The sequence below is a fragment of the Nesoenas mayeri genome, assembly GCF_963082525.1.
Source record: "Nesoenas mayeri genome assembly, chromosome: 16".
NCBI classification, from domain to species: domain Eukaryota; kingdom Metazoa; phylum Chordata; class Aves; order Columbiformes; family Columbidae; genus Nesoenas; species Nesoenas mayeri.
In genome coordinates this window covers 11,049,364-11,075,903 of record NC_137562.1, presented here as the reverse complement: position 1 = coordinate 11,075,903, position 26,540 = coordinate 11,049,364, and the positions used below count along the sequence as shown (strand labels likewise).

At 57.9% G+C, this 26,540-nt stretch overlaps 2 protein-coding genes across 3 annotated transcripts; one reads left to right on the top strand and one right to left on the bottom strand.

Moving 5' to 3' along the window:
- Positions 1–330: 330 nt before the first annotated feature.
- VSTM2L (V-set and transmembrane domain containing 2 like) lies at positions 331–10,496 on the top strand (the record flags this gene model as incomplete). Its single annotated transcript, XM_080354785.1, has 4 exons — positions 331–439; positions 7,038–7,207; positions 8,065–8,115; positions 10,185–10,496. The coding sequence occupies 4 exons, from the start codon at positions 331–333 to the stop codon at positions 10,494–10,496; spliced, it is 642 nt and encodes a 213-aa protein (XP_080210911.1).
- Positions 10,497–13,491: 2,995 nt separating this feature from the next.
- On the bottom strand, positions 13,492–26,428 carry TTI1 (TELO2 interacting protein 1). Of its 2 annotated transcripts, XR_013922916.1 has the most exons (8): positions 24,061–26,428; positions 23,433–23,609; positions 22,497–22,645; positions 21,582–21,722; positions 20,066–20,270; positions 19,258–19,345; positions 14,270–14,651; positions 13,492–13,750 (listed from the first exon to the last, which is right to left on the bottom strand). XR_013922916.1 is itself a non-coding variant. In XM_080354761.1 (7 exons), the coding sequence occupies exons 1-7, from the start codon at positions 26,342–26,344 to the stop codon at positions 14,417–14,419; spliced, it is 3,279 nt and encodes a 1,092-aa protein (XP_080210887.1). In that variant the 5' UTR covers positions 26,345–26,428; the 3' UTR covers positions 13,952–14,416. The 2 variants fall into 2 exon arrangements, 1 of the variants encoding a protein (XP_080210887.1); XM_080354761.1 differs by lacking the exon at positions 13,492–13,750 and having other exon boundaries at positions 13,952–14,651.
- Between the last annotated feature and the right edge of the window lie 112 nt (positions 26,429–26,540).

The following is a 26,540-nucleotide window of genomic DNA, read 5'->3' as shown; positions in this document are numbered from 1 at the left end:
GAGACCCTTCCCGCGTGGGGCCCGTGCGCGTGGCGGTACCGGGGGTCTGGGCGGGGCGGGAGTCTCGCGTGGGCGCGGCGGGGCCGGCCCCGCCCCGCGCAATTTTAGAATGAACCGTGGGAAAAACTTTGGGGGTGTGCGCGGGGCCGGGATCCCTCCGCCGGGCGGGGGAGGCTCCGGGCTGAGCCGCGGCACCGCCTCGGCGCGCGGCGCCCTCCGCGCGAGGGAAGAGCTCCGCAGCGCGGCGGCGCCGGGACCGCGGCGCAGCCCCGGGGACAGGGCTCGGCCCGGCGGCGCCGCCGCCCCCGGGACAGACGCGCCCGCGGCAAGATGGGCGCCCTGGCCCTGGCCCTGGGGATTTTCCACTACCTGGGGCTCTACCTGCAGCTCGGCGCCGCCTCCCGGCACCCCCCGTGGGACGCCCCGGCGGCGGGCAGCGGTGAGCGCGGGCAGCGGGGCGGGCGGTGCCGGGGCGGCGGCGCGGGATCCGGAGCGGGCGGCTGCCCGGAGAGGGCGGGCCGGCTGCGCTCGGAGCGCTCCCGTGGCTCGGTCCGCCGCCGTGTCGGTTCACGGGGCTGCCGGTCCCGGCGGTGGGTCGGGACGGGCGGCGAGGGGGTCCCGGTGCCCGCGGCGGCGCTGAGCTCCGCCGCTATGGGCAGCACCGCGTCGCGGTCCGTCGCGCCGGCGGCTCCGGGGAGCTGGGAGCGGGGGGCGGCCGGGGCTGGGTTCCGCCGCTGCCGTCCCTGGGGCGGCCTCTGCCTCCGCCGCTGGGCTCCCGAGCGCGGGGGCTTTGCACGGTGCGTCCCGGTGCGCTCCCCCGTGCACACCCGGTGCAAGGATGTATCTCCGTGCACACCCCCGTGCAGCCGCCGTGCCTCCCTGCGCGGTGCCACCCGCCGCTGGCGGCGGGAGCACTCGGGCTCCGCTCTCGTCTCCCGTTCCTCTGCCGGCTCCGGTGCACGGCAGGTCGGCGGGTCTGCGGTGCTGCCGAGTCTGGCCGGGGCCCAGCCGGGGGCTGGGAAAGGGGAGCGTCTTTCTGCAGCCTCCTGCGAAAAAGTCTGTCCTAACGTGTGGATCAGGTGACAAGGGACAGAGCCCCCTCAGAGTATAGCGCTGAGACCTTCCTTGCTCTCTGCGGGGTGACACGGGTGGGTTTAAGCCTGAGCCCGAGGAGTGTCCATGGGGTGCGTGCTGGGTGCCCGGTGCCCGGGTCGCAGCTGTTCCCCTTGCCCAGCTCCGCAGCTCCCGGCACGGCAGGAGCTGCTCTCTGCCCCGAGGAGCCACCAGGCACAGAGACGGCAGGGCCGTGGGGTGTTCAGTGTCCTGCCCGGTGCGGTGTGTGCCGACCGTACCTGCCTGCACGGGAAGGGGTGATTTGCCTTTGTGCTGGAGGGGCAAAGGCAGGAAGGTTTCTGGACCTGCCAGCCTGGCATGCCGGGAGGAGATGTGGGCGAAGAGCCTCCATTAGCCGCTGCTGCTCCCCTCAGAAATTCAGCAATAGGCAAATAAATAGTGAAATGGTTGCTGTGAGGGAGCAGGGAGCAAAGGAGAAGAAATATTCTGGGAGGACGCGTGCACTTTGGAGCCACATTACAGCTGCTACTATGAGCAGTTCTGCAGCAACTCACTTAATCACAACAGAAACCTTTATTAACGATACTGAAAAGCAGTGAATAAATGGGTCATGTATAATAAGCCATTTGTGTTCAGTAGGTGAATACCAATTTGATAAAAGCTGTGTGTGCTGAAAACCTGTATAAATTGCTGTTTAGCAGATCGGAGATTGATCATTTCATTACTTACTGGTACAGCGTTCCCTCCACACCGTGAGAGCTCGGCGGGTCGGGGCGCAGAGTGGGGCTGGGGCCAAGGGGACGGATTCAGCAAGGGGTGTGCAGGTCCTGCCGGGCTCTGCCCGCAGCGTCCGGCACTCGCCGCCATCTCTGCTGGTGCAGGCGGCCTGGAGGAGCCTCTGCTGCACCGGCACAGCCTGGCAGCGCGGTCACCGTTACTGTTAACTTGCCCATGGCAGATGCAGCGAGGGAGCTGAGCAGGAGCTGGGTGCACTCTCAGGCATCGGCAGGTGGCCCTGAACACCTCTCAGGGCAAGGGCTCCCCCATTCTAGTGAGCTCCTGCCCCTGCTCACATGGCAGTCAGGGCTGCTCAGGGAGGGAAGAAGACTGTTACAGAAAGTCCTTTCCCTGCCCCCACAGTAAAGGCTCTACCTCGAGTGAGAATGGAGGAAGGATGGGTTCCATCTGCCCTGCTGCCCCCAGGAGAGTGCCCAAGCTGCAGGATCCTCCCGGCATCCCTCCCCTACCCACAGCGCTGCCGCGCTCCCCTCCTCTCTCGTCTCTTCTCCTCGGGCTGGCGCCTTCAATTATTCATGCCCCCCGTTGCAGACAGCCTGTGCACGCTGGGCTGCTGCCGTCGGCTTTCAAACCAGCGCTGGCTGGGAAGCTCCAGCCACCTTCCTGGCCTGCTGGTCCCAGCGCAGGACACGGAGAGCCGCTCGGTGAGCAGCTGGTGTTCCCGAGGAGGAGAAGCTCTTTCCTGCATCGTTTTCAAGCGTTAGTGTCTCACCGTCACTAGAGCTGCTGCTGAAGGGCTGAAGGCTGGAGGGAGCAGCACCCCAGCTCCCCAGGGTGCTGCCCTGCTCCTTTCTCACACACCCCAATGATTATTCTATCAATTACTTTCATAAACACTTTGCATTCTGCTGGATTTTTTCGTGCTTCCTGATGGGAATTCTCCACCTGATGTGTTTTTCCTGCTGCTGTTCGTGCAGTCATTCAACACAATTACTTCTGACACTTCTCCTCATCAAATGTCTGTGCTTTCTTTTCCCTTGAAGAAGCTGACAGACGATGGGCCAGACACTGGGAATTATTACGTTAGGACAGTGACAGCTAATTTTAATCATAACGTTCCCTGCGAGCGAGGCAGCAAATCAAACGAGCAGCCGGTGCGGCTGCGCGTGGGCCAGAGCCGTGGGCAGCGCACCGGGGCCGGGGGGGAGTGGAGACCCGGGGGGCTGTCGGCTCCACGTCGCTCCCCCCGTGGCTGATGCTGCTCCGGGGATCAGGGCTGGGCAGGTGCCCAGGTGGGGACAGGTTCGGGTGCTCCTCCTATCGTGGGTGCTCTGGAATTTTACTGCGTGGTTTGGGGACTCGTGTGCCCCAGGATGAAGAGAATGTCCTGGCCCAGCACTGACGGCTCTGCCTTTGTCCCTGCTCCTCTGCTCCGTGGCTGTGGGTTGAGCTCCTGCCTGGCTCCTGCACTGCGCCGGGGCTGGTGCTGGCGCTGAGCTTGGCTGTGCCAGGTGCATTTGTGCTTTTTACCATGTGCTCCATCCAGAGCTGCTGGGACAAGTCACAGGGCAGGCAGAGCCGGGCGGGCGACACTGTGCCTGCAAGCACCGGGACAGACACCAGCACCGTGCGTGGCGTGGGCAGCTCTCTGCAGCGACTGCTGGTGCCGGTCACTTGTGTTTTGGGTGCTGGGTGTGAGACCAGGGGGGCTGATCTCCAGCAGAGTGGTGCTCCTTCCTGCCTCATCCCGGCTCCTGCCCGCTGGGACCGTCCCTGTGTGTGGCAGTGAATGATGGCTGCATGGTGCTGCCAAGGGTCCCACCGAGCCATCCCAATGGGCTATTTTAGGTTTTTGCTACTTATGCTGTCAGATAACTGCTCCTCCTCACTCCCCTCGGGAGGCAATTGTCTGGGAACCACGACGGCTCTGGGAGGCCGCTGGGAGCAGTGAGTCCCCTCGCCTGCTCAAAGCTCCTGGTACCAGGATGGAGGGTTCTCAGTGCTGGCAGCTCTTGTGCTGGCTGGTAAATCCTGGGCACGGCAGGGCTGCAGGAGCTGGGGACAGCCCAGCCGCAATGGTTCACTCTTGGAAATACTCACAGGTTTCAAGGTTAATTCCCGCTCCCTGGCGAGGTGAGCTCTGGCCGGATCACAATCACCAAATTAGCTGGATTTTTTTTATTTTTTTTTAATTTACGCTGCAAATTTGAGCTAATTCTGCTGCTAATATGACAGTAAATAGGGGCAGAGAAATGGCACTCCTGTCCCAGCGTGCGGCAGGCACTCCAGCCTGGGGTTTCTCTTGGAGCAGGGAATTGCGGGATTGCTGGGGGGGAGCAGCTCCCACGGTGCGGGTCCAGTCTGCCGGCACCCGCTGGCACAGCCGGAGCTGCCCAAGGGCTCTGTGGCCGATCTGTGCCCGGTTCACCCTGGCCTGTGTCCCCTCCCTGCCGTCCACTGGAGCTGCCGGGGCTGGAGCTGCATGCCCGGCTCTTGCTGGTGACGCCAGCTGTCGTGCCCCTGTGCTTGTGCACCCGTTTGTGGCCATGGTGTGTTTTTGGTGCCCCGGGTCAGCATCCCTGCTCGCAGGCAGGTCAGGAGGAGTGGCTGACACAGCTGTGCTTGGGGTTATGCACAACTCGGTCTTGGCCCTGGCGTGGGGGAGTGAGACCTCCCCAGGTGAGACCCCCCACTCCCCACTGTCTGCCTGCACCCTCCTGCCTGCGCCGCGCGGGGCCGCGGGGCTGGATCCTGCCCGCTGCAGGGGGGAAAGCAGCAGCCGGTATATCTCTGGTTTATGAGAGCACCAAGCTGTCCCAGCAGGCGTTTTCAATTCCGTTTATCTGTGTTTCCCCATTGAGTTCATTTTATTTCCCCTGATTTTTGTTTCCTGGAAGATTTATCGATCCTGATTCTCTCAGTTTATGACAGGTACAGGCCATAAAGCACGCGGAGCAGCCAGCCCGGCACCGGCCCCCTCCCTGTCACTGGGAGGATGCAGCACCGACGGCAGCACTGGGGAGGGGGTGGTGATGGGCAATGGAGGGGCCGGGGTGGGCAGGGGGTGGCTGGGCTGTCCCACGGCCCTGCCGGTGGTGACACCCCGGTGAAGCATCTGTGCCCCCCGTGAGGCTCCTCATGGCTGGAACTGCCGGGGGGGCTGTTTCTCCTCCACCTGTGTCCCTGTGGGGCAGCAGGGCTGGGGTTGGGGGGCACAGCATGGCCAGTCACCACTGTGTCACCTCTGTCTGGGTGCAGGGGTCCATGATGTCCATCAGGGAGGGCACATGGTGCTGTTGGAGGGATGGGGACCAGCCCCTCTGTCCCTCCCCAAAGATGTCACCTCCTGGCAGCCCAGGGGGGCTTTGGGGCCTGGGGGGGCTCTGCAAACACACTCTGACCTTCCTCCCGCTCATCTCGCTGCGCTCTGTGGCCCCAGCGTGCGGTGGGAAGGGGTCTCAGGGCAGGGGCTCCCTGGGGACGCTGGGTGCTCCGGATCAGCGGGTCCCCAGCAGGACCTGCCCTCCTTTGGATGCACTCTGAGGCGGCCAAGCCCTGGGGTTAATTAATACATACGCTTCCCAATTAAAATCTGAAAGAAGATGCTTGATTCAATCAAACCCTTCCTCTGCTCAGCTGCCAAATTCCCACCTGTGGGAGCAGATTTTAATTGTGTTTGGGGTAATTTGGACACGGCTGGAGCCCTCAGGCCATCGCCCCCACTCTGCTTTGTGGGGTCCCGGGGCTGGGGGGCTCTGCAGGGACCCCTGGCTCTGCCATCACTGCTGTCCCCAGGAATCCCACGGAGCAGAGCCCAATCCCGGTGTGGCTGGGGCGCATGTGGGGAGGGTCGGCTTGTGCTGGTTGCGGGATGAGCTGTCGCCACGTGCCGGCAGCACCGCAGCCACCTGCTCTCCCGCACCCTCGAGTTTGGAGCTGCTCCCCAGCCCCAGTTCCCTCCGCTCTCGGCACGGAGGACACCGGGGTCCCAGGCAAAGGAGGGTGCAGCACCTGTACTGGGAACCCACCAGGGGGAGGACTGGGATTCCCAAACCCCTGCGCTGGGTGTTCCCCGCAGTGTCCCGCTCAGATGGAGTAAAGGGAAGAGATAAGTGTATGGGATTTCCATCCTTCTGGAGAGACAAGGAGATTTTAAAGGCATTAACTTTTCTGTTGGGGCTGATAATTGTTCATTTTCAGAGAGGATCAGGGCTGTGTGAGCAGTGATGGGATGTGTGTCCCGGGTGTTCTGGCAGCACCGGAGGGACCTGCACAGCAGCTGTGAGCGGCAGCACCTGTGGCACGAGGTGGCTGCTGGAGACGGGAGGGGACAGAGCACCTGGCACAGACACGGTGGGACCCTGATCTGGCGTCTGTCACCAACCCGGGCTGGGCACTGAGCACTGCGGGGCAGGAGCGGCAGATTCCAGCTGGACCAGGTTTGTCTGGTGCTGCTGCCAGCCCCGAAGTGATGCTCTTCAGGTGGTGGGGACATGGCAGGTGGTCCCTGTGCCCCGCAGCCCCTGCTCGTCTCTGCAGCCAAACGGTGCCCCAGGCAGTGCCGGGGGTGGCAGCCCCAGGCCGGCTGTGCCAGCGCTGGGGGCTCAGCCCCGTCCCTGTGTGGTGCCAGGCTGGGGAGAAGCCACCACAGATTGTCACAATAACATTTGCTGGTGACCTGCGCGCTGGGGCCGTCTTTACAGAGGAACAATATTCTCTCCAGAGGAGATGAAAAGAATTCTAATTACATCTCCAAACAATATTTGTTTTGAGCGAGGAAAGCAAACCATATGGCATGTGGGAGACTGTTTGGGGGCCACATTAAACAAGGATTTGTTTTTCATTTATGCGCTGATCTGAGCAGAGATGTGATCATGTTTTGTTTATGTATTCCATCCCAGAGGCACATGGGGGTCCTGTGCCTGCTCTGGGGGGTCCCAGGGGACAGGGTGGGCCCAGAGGCTCCTACTCCCCCCGCTCCTCCCGCTGCTCTTTGCAAGGTGCTGGGGCCAGGGGCACTACCGGGCTAGGGTGGGGACACTGTGGTGGGCGAGGGGCAGCAGGGACAGGAGGGTCCATCTGCATGGCAGGGACCTGTCCCCTCTGCCTGGCTCTGGCCAGGGAAGGGTCTGGGCGCTCCTGGTGACACTGCTCGCGTGGCCAGTGGCTCCGTCCCTCTCCGAGGTGGTGGCACGTCCCCGCAGCCCTCGCTCTGTCCCCCGCAGCCCTCTTCACCGAGACCCCTCATGACATGACGGCGCAGGCGGGCGAGGACGTGGAGATGGCGTGTTCCTTCCGCGGCAGCGGCTCCCCCTCCTACTCCCTTGAGATCCAGTGGTGGTACGTTCGCAACCACCGGGACTGGACGGACAAACAGACGTGGGCTTCCAACCAGGTAACGTCCCTCCTGCTCCGGTAGCGGCGCCGGGAGGCAGAGCCCGTCAAGGTCCCCGGGGACTGAGCTTTGTCTTTGTGCTTGTCCCTTCTCCCATCTCATCACCGACTCGTCCCCTCGCATCGTCCCGCATCTTCTGCCCCCCAGCCTTCCCTTGTTCTCCTGGTTTCCGTGTGGACCAGGCTCAGCAAACAGCTGCCTCTTTATTTCTCTTTCTGCTCACACAGAGATAAGGGCCAAATAATGGGCAGGCAGCTCTAGGTATTTTAATGAGCCTTTATTATTGTGTCTTTGGCAGAGCTACTCCTGGCATTACCATAAATTGAGAGCAGCACCAGGGCGACGCTGCTGCTGGGGAGCAGGGCTGGGGGTGTGGAGTGGGGCTGTCAGGGCACAGGGGGCTGGGGGTGCCCGATGTGGATGGGCTACATGACTATGCGGGGACCCCGGACACCTGGGCCCTGGTGCTGACGATGACAACCAAAGGGGATCCAGGGCGCTGCCGATTTAGCCGATTTGGGAATACTGATGGTGGTCAGAGCAGGTTCTGATTGTGAAGGGTGGGGGTCACTGGGGACAGGGTCACTGCCGCGGGGGCAATGCTGTGGGCAGCTGGTCCCCAGGTGGCGCTTGCTGATGAGCCAAACTGCAGGGGGCCCTGGGGGAGCACCCAACCTCCCGGTGCCGCCATTCCCTCCCGTTCCCAGCCACCCATGGGTCCTGGTTGCCCTGGATGCCCAGGTTTGCCCTTCACCCTCCTCCCCACTCCCCTCTCCTCCCTCGTGGCTCCTGTCCCCCCAACCTGGCTGATGATTCTCTACCCTCTCTGCTCTCCCTCCATCTGCTCGTCCCACCAGCTGCCGTTGTCGCCGCCGGAGGATCCGGGGAAGGATGCAACCAAGATTAGTGTGAGTTTCCCCGATGGTTCTTATGGGGGCTCAGGCCGGTGGCACCGCTGGGACGTTTCCCCTGGTGCTGCCACATGGAGCTGGGGCTGGGGGGTCTCCTGGGGTTTGGGTCCCTACACAAGGCTGGGGGCTCCGGATGAGGCGTCCGGGCGAAGTGGGGGCTGCTGGTCCCGCCGGTGCTGCCGTGCTGTGGGTTGGTGACACTGGGTGGGCTGGACACCCCCAGCCTCGACACCTCCACCCTCAGTGCTGAGGACCACAACCGGACCAGGAGCCCCACTGCCTGCTGTCGGCATCTGAGCGACACGTTTACGCTGAGAAAATAATCTAATTTTCTAATTTACTCGTCGGATTAGCATCCCAAAGCCATTTAGGCTCACGTGAGCAGAATGAGGAGACACTAATCAGTTAAATAAAATAAACGCTCTTGGCTTCCCGCTGTCAGGCATGTGCCCCCTACTGCTGGCCTCCCCTCCTTGGGGGGCTTCACGTCTGGGGTGCCACGGAAACTCAGCAATAGCGGAAAGTGGGTCCCCCACCACCCCTGCCCGGGCACCGTGCTGGTGTCGTGTCCGGTTTCCCTACCATGTTGGGGACGGGGCTCGCCCGGCGCCCACAGCCCCTCTGGGTGGGAGAAGAGACTGGGGGGACTGCAGAGCCTTCCTGGACCATCCACCCCCTCAGCTCAGCCGTCGCATTTTTCAGTATAATTAGGCAGTTAATTGCACACCGGAATGTAATCGATGCGTGTGCATGTGCAACCAGGATTTATTTTGAGGCACTCAGGGTGCGATGCTTCTGCCGTCTCCTCCAGATCAAGCCAGCGGGGAGAGGCTTGAGTTCCAAACCTTTTTTTGTTTTTGTTGTTTTAAATGTCCTTGATTATTAAGTGTTTATGGAACAGAGGAGATAAACGAACACGGACAAGGCACCACGAGCAGTTCTGATAAAACGTGCGTTACAGGCACCGCGGCAATTGCCTGAGAACAAACGTCAGCGTCAAACAATGCAAGATGATGTAAATCAGATGCAGAAACTGCTGTGTCCGGCACCCCTGGGCCAGTTTTTATCCATCAAAACACATTCGGTGTCAGAGGTGCAGGTACCGGCTCTGCCAGTGCCACCGCGCTGTGCCGGGATGCTGAGGGGGAGCTGCTGCCGCCCTGTGCTGTGCGGTACAAAACACAGCAGGTCTGGGGTTATTTGTTTCCCCCTTGAATTCTTTACACCTGCTGCTTTGCCCCCGAGCAGCCGTGTGTTGCAGAGCTGAGCTGGGGCTGCGCACCGCCCTGTCTGTCTGTCCGTCCCGCTCCCACAGGGCTGCTCAGTGTCACCGTCCTGTCTGAGCCTGCAACTCCCGGAACATCTTGACTGTCACAAAACTGTCCCTCCCGCTCATCACCTGCCATGGTCTGAGACTCCGGCAAATTGGGGGGTTCTTTTATTAGTTATCAATTTCCCAGCCATTGATTTTGGTGACTCCTTGCTCCTAGGACACGCAGGGGTTGTTTTGAAGCTCCTTTCCCCACGCTGCTGCCCACGTTTGAGTGCTGTCCTCTTTGCCTTTTGGGCCGTGAGTTTGTGGGTCTTTGGTTGCAGCTCCCAGCCCCATTTCTAAACACCATAAAATCTTCAGCTAACAAACGCAGCGGCAAGTAGAAAAATGGCCTTTGCCATCCAGTGTGATTATAGGGAACAGAGCCAGGGGCCTCGGGGCAGGTTATAAATCTGATTTATTGACCCAGTCGAACAGCAGCCACAGCTCTGGCTACCCAGTCTTAAATTTCATGGAGTGATAAATACTGAGAGCGAATCAATTTGGTAGAAAAGCTAATTAGCCCGCGTGGTTCTGCATCGATCTCGGAGCCCACGCGGCTGGGCGTGCACTGGGGACTCCATCACCGGGGCCGGGGTCCCCCCATGCCCACTGCCCAGCGTCGCCCCCTTCGCTGTGTCCTCCCCGGCATGGGGCTGGGCACAGTGCGGTGGCACGTGGTCAGGGGTGGCAATGACCCCCGTGTGTGGGGCTGTGGGGCCCTGGAGCCACCTGACCCCTCTGCCCGCTGCAGGTGGTGAAGGTGGTCGGCAGCAACATCTCCCACAAGCTGCGTCTGTCGCGGGTGAAGCCGGCGGACGAGGGGACGTACGAGTGCCGGGTGATCGACTCCAGCGACGGCAAGGCACGGCACCACAAGGTGAAGGCGTACCTGCGCGTGGAGGCAGCGGGGGCGCCCGGGCACCCCCAGGACACCCAGCTGCGGGGCGCCCCACTGCCAGAGCCCCCCATGCCGGGCTCAGCCCACGCACACCCGCACCCTCACCAGCACCGGGCTGGGAAGGAGCTGAGGAAGCGCTCGGCAGACGCCTCCTGCGTGCTGTAGGTGCCGGGGATGCCGGAGCCCCCGCTGCCCCGGACTCAGCGGAGCCATCGAGGGTCCCGCGCCCCTGCCAGAGACTGGCTCCACTGCCCCGTCCTGCCCACCGCCCCCACCACTTTCTCCCACCCACCACGGCCACACCAGCTCCGTTTTGGCTCCATCCCTGTGACACATGCTGGCTCAGTTTTATGCCCAGCCCCGTGGCGCAGCAACGCCGGGCTGGGTGTGGGAGCAGGACTGTGTCCGTGCCAGGGCTATGGCATTCGCCCACACACAGGTCTGCATCCCCCTGGCCCCGCACAAGGGGGACCCTGCTGCTCGCTCTCCTCGCGGTGCCACCGGCCATGCTGTGCCCCAGCTTCACGTGCCCGGTGGAGCCCCCCTGCCAGCAGGACCCTCCCACCCGCCTTGTGCTTTGCAGAACCAGCATCTGTCCCGTAGGAGCCCCAGGTTAGTTGCTCTGTTCCCGCCCCGCAGTGTGTAGATAAGTTCCAGCATCCATTCCAGCCCAGGTATATTGCCCCTCCTGCCCGTCCTGTCCCTTTTGCCACTGCCCACCCCAGCACGTCGAGGCCCGAGCTCAGTGGAGGAGGAGGGCACGGCACGCTCCCAGCGCGCTCCTGGCACAGCCATGGTGCTGTGCGCTGTACTGTGCATCACCCAGTTGAGCAGCCTGCCCTCTGTCTGTGTGTGACCAGGGAGCCGTGCCATCGGAGCTGGGTCACTGTCACCCATCGCTCCTCCTGCCCTTCGCGTTTCACAGGGATGGGGGGCTCAGCCACCCTTTCTCTGTCCCTGCTGCCCGGGCGTCCCCTTTCTCCTGCCCCACGGCACCGCGCTGCCCGGGCAGGGTCCAGCTCACGGGCTCTCATGTTTCAGTGTGAACGGCAGAGCTCAGCCCCGGTGCCCCCGTGGGCAAACGCCGCTGCTGGGGACAGGGCTGCAGGGAGGGAGGGGGGTCCCGAGCCTCCCCATCTGGGTGCCGGATGCTGCTCCCTCCGCCTGCCCCCACCGCCCAGCTTGCCGCCGCCAGACCCGCTGCAGCTAATAAAGCTCTTTAAACAAAGCCTCTGCATCTGCGGTCTCTGTGCCTGGCGTGGCCAGGCCATGGTTCTTTGGCGCTGGCTTTGTGAAAAAGAGGGCATGGCTGGGGCTGCCCTGGGGGCTGCTGGGGATGGCAATGGGCATCATCATCATCATCATCATCATTATCATCATCACTTGCAGCTGTGGGCTCAGAGCATTTAAAAGCCACAGCTGGGAGCTCCCTATCCTGCCAGGAGCTTTTGCCTGTGGGTGTGGGATGTGGCTGGATCTGGGTGAGCGGGGGCTGCTCTGCAGTGGGGTGGGTGGCGCTGGGGCTCTGGCCCCTCTGCCGGGTACCAACCCTGGCCCCTGCCTGGGCTCCCGGAGCAAAGGCTTTGTCCCTGGCCAGGTGGGAGGTTGGGTCCCCAACGTGGGACAGCAGCTCCCAGCACTGGCAGCGCCCACTCAGCCCCAGCTGCTGGGAGTCTGCTGGCTGCTTTGCGGTTATTAATCCCTGGAGCTCCATCGCGCTCACCTCTTGCTTTGTTGATATGAAGCGATTTGTCATGTGTTAGAGTAACAAAAGCAAGAGCTGCTGGGCCGGTGTCAGCCAGCGGCAGAGGAATGGCATGGCGCGACTGGTGACGGTGGGACGCGGTGAGAGCCGCACTCACCTTTGCCACCCGCTGTAGGTGTCACCGCAGAGCCGTGGTCTCAGGGCAGCAAATGGCACAGGAGCCTGTAACCACACGGGGTGCTTTGTTGGGAGAGAAATATCCAGCAGCTGCAGGGCAAGGAGCTGCCGTTGGACGTCGTGCTTTGCCACGAGCACTGACAGCCGCTGTGCCGCAGCTCCTCGATAGAGACCTGGGGCTTATGCTGTCCCCCCTGTCAGGGACCCGTGTTGCTGCAGGGGGAGCAGGAGGTGTCAGCCACGGGTGCAATAAAAAATAATCTACAGAGGAGGAAAATGGAGAGCTGGAGCTGCTTTGGGGAGGGTAAAAGGCTGCAAATCACCTCAAATGGAGAGTAAACAAATTGCTGTGTGGTGTAGTAATTTGCAAAACCTAGAGGCAAGCTTTAAAAATAACAGGTTTTATTAGAAGAGATTATTTTTGCTGAGTTTATATGAAATCTTGGGAGTGGGAGCTGGAGGAGAGGACAGCGCTGGCTCCGTGTGCAGGACCCCGTGAGGCTGCATCCGACCCGGGGTGCTGGGGCTCCCCGTGCTGTGGGGTTTGTGCTGGAGGCAGCTGGACAGGGCTGTCCCAGCCCTGGGGTGTGGGGGGAGTGGGCTGGCAGCCCCACGCTGGGCCGGGGAAGGGCCGGGTCTGCTCCAGGGTGCTGAGGGGTTTAAGGCTGGAGCTGGCCCCCCCGCCACGCCTCAGGGTGCTGCTGCGGATCAGTCCCACACCCTGGAAGGTTTGGGGTGCTCAGTGCAGCCCAGGGAGGGGCTGTGGGGAGAACCCCCAGGCTGAGCTTGATATGCAAGTCACTGCTGGGGAGGAACCAGGCTCATGAAAATGCCATTTCCACGCAGTCGCTCCTCTGACCATTATCCTGCCTCAGACAAAAGCAATTTACTCTGCCTGTAATAAAGCAGGGGTGATAACGAAGCTGCGAAGAGCTGTGACAGGGACGGTGAGCCACAGCCAGGCCAGGCTCTCCCAGTGGGAGATGGCCACAGGGACCATCTCTGCAGAGCCGAGACGCACCAGGAGAAACCGGCGCTGGGATGCGGTGGGTGTCCTGGTGCAGTTGCTTGTGCCAGGGCCCAGCCAGGGGGATGCGCTTTTCTTTTCAGAAATATGCAACTTTATCCTAAAACCAGCTGGAATACGGGTTATTGGTTTCTCTTTCCAGCTGGTCCGGTCTGTGCTGAGGTGAACTGGGCAGCGCTGGGCGGTCACTCCTGCTCCCGGGGTGACCGGTCTGGATGCAGCAGGTGCAGGTAAATCCCTGCTCTGCCCGCAGCCATGAGCCGGTGACAGGATGGTGCTGCTCAGCAGGCTGGTCTGGGGGTGACACCGCGCTGCAGGACCACAGCACAGGTTTCTCAGGGGATGTTTGTCCCTCTCTGGCAGGAGGAGCGCGGCACAGCGCGGTGCTGCGGCTGGGGAACCAGTTTGGGCAGCAATACTGACACCATCACCACGCTGCTCATCTGTCACACTGGAGCCCCAACCAGCGCTGAAGCGATGGCAGAGACGGGCTGGATGCGGCATCTGCACCTGATGGATGAGATTGATCAAGTGCTACAACAATCCAGAAAATTCTGCACCACCCCCCAGGCTGCTCTGGAGCCCCAGGTAATATTTCACCTTTCTGCCTCTCCTGTCAGATCAGCTCTGAAGGGTTCCTTTGGACAAAATTCAACCCAACATTAAGCACTGAATACATATTTTAAAAAGCATAAAAAGGTAAAAGCTGAACTGCAGCCCTGTCCTACCTGGTAAAAAGCCACTGACTTGGGTTCTCCCTGCAGAGGCAACCAGGAGTAAAGCGATGGGGGGTGGGGATCAGCAGCTGTCCCCTTGTCCCAACAGCTGAGACATGTTCTGGACGCTCACCCAGGATCCCCAGCAGTGACGCACATGCCTATTCCATGTAACAATCACTTTATTGCTTTGGTTTTTGTGATTTTGAGCTTGCTTCAAATGTCCAGGCCAGACCCATCCCTGTGCTTCACCCGCACAAAGCTCCATGGGTGTCTGTTGGAGGCAGCTGCTGCATCGGTGCAATGTACGCACCTCATCCTCAAACACAGTTTATAAATAATAAGCTTCTGTCCATGGGTAGGGTGTTCAGGCAGCGCCTTAGCCTGGGCAATTCTTCTCCTGTCCCCAGAATGATTGGCCTGATATGGGCATTTTCCTCAGTGAGCTCTGTCCCCTCTGTCAGGGAGGAGGGTCCTGGTGGGCGCCAGCCCGTGGCTCTGTGCTCTCCCGCTGCTGCAGCTGCTCCAGCAGCCCCAGTACATTGTCGGTGAACTCATCCCGCTGCCGCCCCATCCCCGGCAGCTGCACCGGCCGCAGGCTGGCGTGGGGGGGCCGGTACCTGTCGGGGCAGCAGATCTCGCTCAGCAGCAGCCAGGTGCTGTCGGGGTCCATGTGCATCAGGTGGAGGAAAACACTTTGGAAAAGAGCAGGAAGAAAGGGAAGGTGTGTAAGGAGTAGGTCCTTGGACTGGCCCCCAGCAGGGTCATTACCAGAGCTACTGGAGTTCTGGTGGGGATTGGAAGGGACCTCAATAGATCATCCAGTGCAATCCCCCCATGGAGCAGGAACACCCAGATGAGGTTACACAGGAAGGCGTCCAGGCGTGTTGGAATGTCTGCAGAGAAGGAGACTCCACAACCCCCTGGGCAGCCTGTTCCAGGCTCTGACACCCTCACTGAGAAGTTTCTTCTCAAATTTAAGTGGAACCTCTTGTGTTCCAGTTTGAACCCATTACCCCTTGTTCTATCGTTGGTTGTCACTGAGAAGAGCCTGGCTCCATCCTCCTGACACTCACCCTTTATATATTTGTAAACATTAATAAGGTCACCCCTCAGTTTCCTCTAACATTCTGTGATTCTGTGTCTGCAGCCCGAGGCTGGAGCAGAGCTGGAGGCTCATGAGACAGTGAAATGTCTCCTGTGCTCAAGTGAGGACAATTCAGAGCTTGCACATCTACCAGCAAGTGGGAGAAGAACAGTTACTGTGCACCACGGTAAGTTATCAACATCAGACAACCCGGTGGCTAAGTGGCCCAGGCTTTGGTGTCACCACAGCTGCTGCTGGCAAAGCCTCGGACATCAGGCAGTCCCAGAAGCGACTGCGGAGCGTTGTATGTGCTACGTGCATCTGGTGTTGTTTGGACAATATACAACAAAAGAAGTTGTCTGCCTCCAAATTTTCTTCCTTCCGAATAGCACCTTTCACAAAGCAGGAATTTTTTTTAAACAACCAAATCTTCATTAACAATAGAATGGAGGACAAGAGGAATGACAACTTCCTCTAGTGCTTTACTGCTGTGTTGATGTTTTTCACTTTGAATGTCAATGCCCCAGGTAATGTGGGGATTTGACTCCTGAGTGTGCACTTCTCACCTCTGACTGCAGCTGCAGGGACAGGACAGTCCTGATCTCCGTGTCTGCTGAAATCATGGGGCCAGGAGAACAACAGCAGCTTTGCAGCCCCTTCCCAACCCACTGCGGGTCCGGGAGCTCCTGCCCCTGAGGCTGTGGTGTCCCTGGGATGATCTGATAACCTGAGCTGCTCTGATGAAAGAACAACTTGACTTTTACATTTTCAAACTAACTCTGGGGTAGTTTCTAAGCAACCTGTTTCCATGGCAAAGAATCCTGGGGTTAATCCAGGTCTATTTTCTGTTGTTGCCTTTTTTTTTTTTCTTTTAATACTTAAATACTGTTTTATTGAATTTTGCCTTGTGCAGGTGGCTGTTTTTGTGCACTTCAGCCCGGCTTGTGAGTGACAGCTGTCAGTAACTGTTCCATGAACTACACAATCAAGCCAGAAGAGGTATGCTGGGTAATCAACTTGGGTATCAGAAAAGGTCCAAAAATAGCTCACATTTGTTCCAGCTAAACAACCTGTTCTACCAGCACAGAGCAGTGTGGCTGTTCTGCTGCCCTGTCTCTTCCCAGGCTCTAAGCAAAGCCACAGCACGGGGACAGGCAGCAGGATGGATCCTGCCTTGGGCGTCTCTGCCAAGTGTTTAACCACAGACAGTCCACTGCAAACTGGGGAAACGATTCCCACATCCTGGGGAAAAAACCTGATCCTATCCAGACTGCGGACCAAATGGGCACATGTTAAATTGCACAGGCTGTAAACACTTACTAGGAATTAAGTGTAAATTTCAAACCAGTCACTTCAAACTGGAAAAGCGCAGAACTCCTGGGAAGTGCTGACGCAGGCCAGGGACAGTTTCTTGATCTCTTTTCCTGCAAAGTTTTTTTCCCCCAAAGTGACCAGCTTCTCAGGGATGATGCAACTTAATGAACTGATGAGAAGCTCAGATTGACGTATTGTGACTGCCAGTTTGCACCATCTTTCCCCCCGGCTCCCATACCAGCTCCTTGCTGCTCGTGGCACTGCCTGATTTCCATGGGAGCAACGCTGAGATGTAGCTGGGGTTCCCCAGCCTTCCCCAATGCCTCTGCAGGGTTTTTTTTCCAAGCTTTGGATAATATTCCTCTCCGGGAATACTCCCAGCAGTCCCATTTTATCTTCCTCAGACATGCTGGGTTCATTTCTAATGTTTTTTCCCTAGCATCTATTTTTGCCTGTTGAGTATTGCATGAAGCTGCAGCTACAAAATTCACTTACTCCCACTGGTTCATCTAATAGAACTACAGGGTCCCATAAATGGGATTAAGCAGCCTCCTCGGGCCATGATGACATCCTTGGAAGACAGCCAAAACACCCTTTTTGTTTTCAGGTTTGTTTTTCGTTTGCGGGTTTTTTTTGTGGCTCCAGCACCCTGGCCAAAAATTCCTGCTTAGCCCTTTGCATACCTGCAGAATCCTTACGTCCTGCAGGGAGTTAGTGGGGCTGGAGCTGACTTTGTAAGACCCGACCTTGTTCTTGGCAGGTCACAACTCATGAGTTGAGTAAGAATCCAAAAGGCTGAGCAAAGGCCAGTGAGTATAAATCAATATGGCAAGCTGATTCCAAACATCCTTTTACCTTGTAGGATTTCTGCAGTGATAAAGCTGAGTTATGTGACGTATGTTGGCACTCATTCTGCAGCTAAGATTAGTTCTGGTCTGTCTGTTTTTAGAAGCATTTAAAATGCAGAATTTTTCATGTAGCAGGCTGATAATGTCACCCTTGCTGAGATGGAAAGGGCGTCACTTGTGATGACCCGTGTGTGTTTTCAGGGTTAGTTCAGCACGTGGAGAGCCAGGCCCGAGGGCCAGGGCTGCCAGATTCTGGTGGTGCCACAGCCAGGGGAAGGGGCTGCGGCACGGCCGGGATTGGACCCTGGTCCTGGTGCTGGAGCTGATTGTTATGGTACAAACTGTAATTTTGATTTTCCCAAGCTGAAACCTCACATGTGCTATAGTTAAAAGCGACATGATATGTTTAACTCTGATTCATCCAGGACCAGGGATCACACAGGACTAAACTGAACAAAAAGTAAAGCAAAGTGAATGCCAAGTCCTGCCATGTGTGTGGTTAGTACCGGGCCAGACGTGATCCACGCCTCAGTGCACGGGTGAGTCCGGCCAACAGAGCTGCACACGGGAGAGCTGTTCACAGAGCCCTCGCTTTGTTCAGTGAGATATGTAACACACGGTGCACCAAAGGCATGGGGGGAGCAGTGTAACGTGGCATTTTTCCCTTAAAATAGAATAAAAATAACATACAGGAGAAAAATGTTATTTAAGCCTGAACTTTGCTGCTCCTTTTTCTCCAATAACAAGGAGCTCGCTTCACAATATAGCTTCTAATAACTGTATTGCATCATAGGGCTAATTCAGTATTTCCCCCACCCCTGCTGGGGGGGGAAATTGCACAGCTTTTCAGGCTTCTTTGTTAATGATTTAAAAGCTTAAGATTCCAAATATCTAGATGAATCCTGGTGTTCTGCTTTCTGTTCCAGCATTGCTTACACAGATGAACGCTTTATGTATGAAGGGTATGTGAGCCCACAGCACAGAGCCCCTCTGCAGAACAAACGCTGCTCAAGCCTGCTGCGATGCAATAAAAGCCACCAAGATAAAAATAAACCTCCTCTCCCCAGCGCAGGAACACAAACAAAGGTACGAGTACAGCTTGAGAGCGCTCTGAACTGCTGCCCAGCCACACAAAGCACTTCAGCTACGGGAGGGCTGTGCTCAGGTGAGGGAACGGGCGGCTCTGCCCTTTGCAGCAGCCAAAACTCCAGCGCCCGGGAACTTGCTGCCCGTGGGGAGCAGGGCCACCCAGAAAGGGGAGGCTGTCCCCCTGTCCTCCTGCAGGGACAGAGCTGCTTGGCTTCCTCATCCGCTGCCTGAGCTCTGTAACTGCCTGGGTCTGGCTGCTGGCATGGCTGGCTGTGTTTCCAGGTGACAACATATGACAACAGCAATTTCTTCACCTGGCAGCAGGAACATCCTGAGCAGGAGTTTGAACACCAAGCAGCAAAGTATGTCTGTCAACAGCTCACAGAGCTGCCGCATGTTCACCTCAACTGTTTGTGCTCTTTTCACCTCTCCCAGCTGCCTCGGAGCGAGTCTGGTGCCCAGACTGACAATTCCAAATCAGCCTCTGTCCGCCCAGCAGAGCCTGCGCTGATGATCACAGCAGCCCAGGGAAAACAGGAGGATAACACACGTAAATCCCCAGCCTGCAGAAGGTACAAAGCGATAAAACGCATGGGAGTGTCTGGCATGTGTTCCTGTGTAGCTGTCCTCCCCCTGCAGTTTTTTATGCCACCAGTGGGCCAAGAGCCCTGAATATTCGAGCACAGGAGGTGGTTAGAAAACAGCAAGCAGCACCTGGCCCCAAATGCACAGCGAGGTTACCTGACTGTCAGCTGTAACCTGTGGGCAAGCCCAGCTCTCCAGCTCATTTTGGGCAGTAACTCTTCACCAGAGAAAGGGGTTAAATTCTGTGAGACCCTGTTGTATGGGACTCAGATGTGCAGGAAGGAGGAATGGGGAAGGTGAAGAAGGGAAGGGGTTACTGTGCTCCCTCCGTCCAGTGTTATTTGCACACGTGATATACCTGTGTTTAACAGATATTACCTCCGGGCAGCTTCTTGCAGTTTCATGGGCTGCTTGGCACTGAGGTAGATCAGGCAGGCATCTGCCACTTTATTCAGGTCACTCTCGCCTGCAGAAATGGAACACAAAAGAAGGCTAGGAGGGATCCGACTCAGCTGCGGCTGCTGCCTAACAGAACTGGCTCTAAATTGGCAGCAAGTGGTTTCTGAGCCTTTGAACTGCCTGACCCAGAGCTCTTCTGACCTTGCCTCTTAAGCCTCTTGCTGCAAAGCCAGGAAAGCAATCAAGGGCATTGCGAAAGGAAAAGAGCAACCGGCCAGCAAACCTTCTCCCTCATCAAAGGTAGCTCCAGATATTTAACCTGGGACAATTTCAGAGTTTCAATCCGCAGAAGAATGTGATATGCTGCATTTAAAGGGTCACCCAGAGAGATGCCTCAAAACAGAATCAGTCAGCTTAGCCGGAAGCCTTCTCTGGGCTCCACTTCTTCAGCTAACGAAGAACAAAGCATGGCCCAGCAGGCATCGCTGCAGCTGCACTCCACCTCACACCCTCTTCTCACACACAAGCAAGATGAGCAGCAGACTCTGCAAGGTGCTGGGCACCATCCCACTATTTGTCTCTTGAGCAATAAAGAGTGACCAGCCCCTGTGAGTGGACAGACAAAAGTCGCACAGGACCTAGGTGGCATGAGGTTGGAGAAGATCAGGAAACCAACCCCTGGGGCAGCAGAAGGGTGAGGAGCAAGCACAGGCCTGGGAAGCTGGGAGGATCAAAGAGGTGATTTGGGCAGAGCTGTGGCACAACCTCTGCTGTCCTCGGTACTCACCCATGTCCAGCCGCTGGCACAGAGCACCCAGGCCCTGCAGCACGGCCAGCTGCAGCTTGAAGGCGAGCGTGTGGCTGTAGATGGGCCCGGCGCGGGCGCTGGCCGGGGCCTGGCTGCGCAGGGAGCTGGTCAGCGCGGGCAGCACGTCTCTGGAGAACCTCTGCCTCAGGAAGTCCCCGCACCGCTGAGCCAGGGTGCACAGCACCTGGGGGACACACCGGTTACTGGGGGCAGCTGGGACACCCCACCAGTGCGGGACAGGCTGTCATCCTCCCATGACACTCCTGCAGCTGAGAGCAACACACCCACACCTGCCACAGCTTCCCACAACAAGCAGAAGGCAAATGGCCAATGGAGAGACCTGCACGCTGCTCTTCAGCTCCCCAGGGCGGTCCCAGGACTGCCCTTCCCACACCAGCACAGCAGAGCTGAGGAGCTCGGCAACTCAGAACTGCTGGAGGACCCTCTGACGGAAAATGCCATTAAAATATAGATTCCCTTTGTGATGGAAACAGTCCATATTTACAAGTGTGCTAGTGAACAGAAAGACCAATTGCTACAGCATAGGGCACCCAGCACTACTGGTGTGTGCCCAGGCTCAGAACCAAACCAGCCCATGGAATGGCCTTAAATACACCTGAAAATGGAGGAAGATCCACAGGGACAGAACACGGTTCTCTCTCAGAACTTCACCAAGCTCCTGGTTTCAGTGTGCACGACTGAGATGCTGATTATGCTGTATTTGGCTTTCACTGATACTACGCTGCTTGTCCTGAGATTTAGGAAGCTAGTCCTGGGGGATTTCTTATAACAAACCCCAAACTTCATGCTAATTGAAATGATCCCTCAAACTTTTGAAGAGTTAGTTTCTGTGTAGTGATCTCTCCTTCCTTTAGGGCAGGCACGTGTGAGGTATGGCTACTCTGAAATGCTAGTGTATGGCTTCTTGAATTTGGGGAATTGAAACTCTCCTTTTATTCATACTGAAGGACTTTAGCAGCTGGCAACCTCTGCAAACGTGCTTTATTGTGCAGCTGGTGAGTCAGGAGAATGCAGACAGCTGATGTGGGCAGGAGCTCTGGAATAGTGTCATTACGAGGCTACGGCTTTGCTTAACCTCTCCCCTCCCCTGCCAATGCTTCAATCATGGAACAATCCCTTCTCTTCAGCTTAAGACTTCCAAAAGCAGTGCTGAGACTGCGGCTCCAGCAAGGGCAAGTTGCACTGTACGGTACCTCTGACAGCTGCTTAGGCTGCAAAAGAACTGTTTTCCACTTCCCTGCAATAACCACTCACATTGCTGTTTCCCCCAGGAACGGTGTCAAGGTTTTATCTGTGGACAAGCTGCAGTGGGAGCAGTACAAGCCTACGCACGGCAGGCTGGTGACCCTGTGTGCCAAACCACGTTTAAAAATCACCGCACAAGCCCAGCGCTTCTCTCGCGGGCTGCAGCGCTGCCTGTTTGCCTTCCCAAGCAGCAGCAGCGTGAAGGCTGCTGGCAGATCTGCGTCCGTACCTTGAAGGCTCTGAGCACCGCCAGAGGGTCGTCGCTAATTAGCCGGGTGACGAGAGCTGGCCAGGCACGGTGAGCCAGGGGAAGCAGGTGGTTTCCGTGAGGATGCAGCACAGTCACGCAGAGCTCCAGCACGTCCAGGGCCTGGCAGGAGGGGCAGGGAACAGACTGAGCGCTGTGGGGCCAGGGATCCCCGGCACAGAGCCAGGAGAAAGGAGGTTTCATACCAAAGGTACAGTTTTACCTCAGCATGAACTGGGATAACAGAACAGCGCACAGAGCACGGGCTTGTTTGAAAGGGACTAGCGGCACAGCAGCATTGCCTGTGCTGGAAGCAGGGCAGGTCCTGGCCCTTCCATGGGCTGAGCTGCGTGCGGGACCCAGCTGCTCCCCGGCACGGCAGCGGGACCACCGGGCAGGGCTGGGGCTGCTGTGGTAAGAATCTGGGTTACGCCTCACTGCTGCATTTTCTGCCTTGCTTTGCAGTTTCAAAGGAGGCCACCTTCAAAGGGTTTTTATAATTAAAAAAACCCAGGCTTTTCGCCCTGCTTATCGTCACCCCAGCAACTTCAAAAATGTTAATCAGTCTGTGAACTACAGTCTGAGGAAGGGGGATGGGAGACCTAGATGGGAGAAATATGATTCTGCATCCTCCACCAAAGGCTGAGGCACGAGCCTTGACTACCATGAGCATCGAGGGAAGGTGCCTGACACATAGCCATCCTTCAGATCCTGATCGGCCTGGCTGCCGTTCTTGAACTGGACTGCTTCCAGAAAACCACCCCCCTTTCTCTCACCAGCCTGGGGAGCCTCTGTCCCAAATTAGCAACCTCATTATGTTAGGAAGCCCATTGTGTTAATGAACTACCAGCCCCCTTCCTGGGCCCCGTCTGCCCTCCCAGAGCAGAGTTTACAGACCTGCAGCCGCACTCGGAGGTTCCCATCAGACAGCAGGTGGATGCACCTCTCCATCGTGTCCTTGGCCAGCTGAGCGTGGCTCGGCAGGGGAGCTTCTCCTTCTGTGTCAGGGCCATTTGGGTCCAGCTTAGCACAGGGCGGAACCTCATCTGGAAGGCAAAACCATTACTGAAGCCACAAAAATGATTTGGGAGTTCTGGGAGATCACAACACCCACCCACAACTACTCTGCAAATCCCCAAGTGAGGCCTTTGGCATTTTTAAACCTATCTGGATATAGTCAAGCCTGTGCTTGAGTTCTGCGAGTTAACTGTCAGATTCATTTAGGAGTGTGGGACTGGGGAAGGTCTGTGTTCTTCACTGGACAGTGCAGTTGATCTGACATTTGCAGTGTCTCCTCACCATGGACTTACTTCCCATTGATTTTTATTAAAAATGAAAAGCCTGGGTATTTAAAGATGAAGTATGTAAAGGTCAGGATTGCAGCACAGCCCAGGAAAGACTAAGAAGCTCCCTGCATGAATGTCTGCAGGACTTGCCAAGGCCAAGAGAGAAGGGAGTGGTGGCATCATTAGCTGGGAGAAAATGGTACAGGGACTCCCAAGGGAGGGTGAGGAAAATGCAGGAGGATCCTGGAACGAGGAAACTTTGCATCCTGAACCCAAACAGCCTGTGATGAGGTCAGGAAAAACAGTGTGCTTGTGTCTTAGAGCCAGACAAGCCTGGATCAGCAAACATTTCACTTCCCCCACTGCCACGCACAGAACAAAGTGAGAACACGCAGTAGCACCTTCCAGCTCAGGCCAGCTCAAAGCAGCCCCGAGTGTCAGGAGCAGCTGGGCTGTCACCCTGCCCCCATGGCCCCGTCTGACAAAAGGGAACCTCGGGGGTCATGGTCTTCCTCCAAGCTGAACAGGCTCTTCTCCAGGCACTGACCTGCCTCCTCGTCTGTGTCAGGAAGATCGCCCTCTGCAATCTGCTTCTGTCTGACGTAGTCAAGGAAGAACTGCTGCAGCTCCTGCCCTGTCACCACCTGCGGCCCCAGGGACAGAGTCCCGCTCTGGCCCTCAGCAGCCTGGAGTTCCTCACCGCAGGATGAGCCAAACCACCGCACTGCAAAAAAGGAATTGGTATGTTACTAAGTGATCATGGTCCCTTCCTGAACATCAACAAGGTGTTGAGAGACAAATACGAGTCTCATGGGACTGAACTACAGAATAGGGCACCTGCTGTTGCATCACTCTGACCTCCCTGATGGTAGGAGAACATTAAAGCCCCCCAAAAAGAGGAATACGCTTCATATGCTCACACAGAACATGTATGTAAGCAGGAAATCCATCCTTTCTGGGCCACTATGGGCTGTGTTCCTGCATATCTGCAGGCCAAACAAACTGGCTGTGGAGGGGGAAGCTACTGGCAATCACTGCCCCACCAGCACAGCAAAGCTGCCACCAGCCACGGCACCTCGGCTGCTGGAACCTCCCGTGGCAAGGTGTCACGTCAAAAACAAGAACCCTTGGCTACAGTGAGCCTGAACTACGCAAAGGGAACATTGCTCAGGTACCTAATGCTGAAGTGACTGAGTGGAGAACCCTGAGGAAAGTGGGAGCCTGGTGACTGTAGGACTGGTCTAGAGCAGCCAAGACATCTTGGATAACATCTTCTACGAGAGGCAGCAAGCTGGCATCCGAATGCCTCAACATCGTGTCCAGGACCTGGGAAGCGTGTGGCTGATGTGCCAATTGGCGCAAATTCAGGGAAATCCCGTTCACCAGATAGTCCGAATTCTCATTTATCAAACTCTGCACAGAGTCATAACCACAGGCCTCGCATATGTCTGCCAGTGTCCCCAGCGCCGTCTCGCTGATGAGCAGAGTCTTGTCACCAGCCTTCTCCAACACTGGGTAGAGAGTCGACAGCAGAAGCAAGCGGAACTCCCTCCCCAGGACAGCGGCGAAGCAGCCGATGCCTTCCAGCTGGATGCAGATCTGCCAGATGTTGCTGTTCATGGTGCGGGTCGTTGCGGGAGGCTCTGGGGACGGAAGCAGAACGCTGCTGCACGCACCTCTGGGACGGGCGGTGAGCTTTGCATGCTGCACAGAGTGCTCCTGGCTGATTTCTTCTGCATCAATGCTGGTGACCAAATACCAGTTTGCCTGGTCTGTGTACTCATCAAGAATGGATGTTATGGACCCTTTGAGATCATCCACATTCGGTGAAACTTCCCTCTCCTGAAGGACATCCACGCCCATGCCAGCAGCCCCGGCCAGCAGCTCATTCAGCACCATGGCTGCCTGCTTTCGGTACACGCCAGACTCACTGTACAGCGCTGTGAAGTGATCCACGAGCAAATACAGGTTCCCATAGTAGCCCAGGACACGGCAAACTTGCTGCAGGAGCTGGAAAACCTTCTCCTCCGTGAAGAAGCGGAAGTATTTCCTCTGCCACCTGCGCGCCAGGGAGCCCGCGGGCCCGCACGGGCTGGCGCTGCCCCCGCCTCTCTCCTCCACGATCTTCACATCTGTCACGTCCAGCTCCAGGACCTGCATTAGCGCTTTGGACAGACGCTGGAGGTGGGACGTGGAGTTGAGAACAAAGTTAATCTTGGGGCCCAACAGCTTCAAATAGCCCAGTAAGAGGCTCAAAGTGGAAACTTTGCCTGTGTCATCCTGAGTGTTGATGAGGCGTGGGAGGGCTGTGGCGAGGGAATGGAGGTTCTCGGAGAGGACATCAGCGAGAGCCCGGTTCTGCGCGACCATCCCCTGCTCAGCCATGCCCTGCAGAACCTCCTGACACCGCCTTTGCACTTCGGGGTTTTCATCGTTCACCAGCCCAACCAAGGCCTTTAAAAGGTGACTGAATGAGTCCACCAGTGACCGACTGCAGTTCTGCAGCAAGTGCTGGACCAGTTCCACCAGCTCCAGTCTCACTTTCCAGTGTGGGTGAACTGAAGAGAATTCAACTGTTTTATGCAGGAGGAGCAAGAGTTTTTCAGCAGTACTTTTACTCCAGTCGGGTCCTCTATGGACCATTAGTTCTGATATTCTGCTTTGTTCCACTGGCAGCTTTTCTTTATTCTTTGGGACTCTGGCTAGCTGTGCATCAGCCATCACCAAGCCAACAATCAGATAAAAGAGTCTGATGGCAGAAACGGTGGGTTTGTGACCTTGTTTGAGGTCTCCAGTAATAACCCGAGACAGCGTAATGGAAATCCCAGGCAGAAAGGAAGCAAACAAGTCCCCACATCGCTGCGCCTCGTCTGCATCCAGGCACCGATGCTCCTGGCAGTCACATTGCAGGACTAGGACCTGTAAGCACTTCAAAGCAGAGATCTTAATTTGCTTTGCTTTCTCATGCTCTGCCAGGCCCAGAAGTGAAGACACAGCAAATCCCAGGAGCGGAAGGGTGGCAGGCTGGTACAGGGACAGCACGACATCCTCGTGAGCCGAGTGCAGGAGGGTGTGCAGCGCCTCCATCACAGCCAGCGTGAGCTCCTCCGCCTGCGGGGCCGGTTTACCAGCGGCGCCCGGGGCCGGGAGGCAGGTGCTGAGCTCGGAGAGCAGCTCCCGCAGCAGCTCGGGCCGCCGCACGCGGGTGGCGGCGAGCACGGCGGACACGCACCGCACCGCGCTCTGCGCCAGCCGCTCCCGCCGCGGGCCCGGCGCCCGCAGCGCGAAGCGCACCGGGAACAGCACGTACTCCTGCAGCTCCTGCAGCGCCGCCGCGCCCACCGCCGCCAGCTGCGCCTGCAGCCGCGCCACGTTCTCCGGGGTCTGCGCCCGGGTCAGCTGCACGCAGACGGGCCGCAGGGCCCCGAAGGCCTCCTGGGGGGTGTCGAACACGGCCATGCCGGGGACCGGGCCGCAGCTCTACGGGCTCCCCCGGGCCGGACCTGCCGCGCTCGGGCCCGGGGCGGCCCCTGCGGGCCGGGGCGCCTACCTGCTCCCGCGGCGGGGCGGACACGTACCGGAAGTTACGCTGAGAGAGCTGGGGCTATCAGCGCGACAAAGCGCACCCATGCGAACGCAGCGCGGGGTGTGTTGT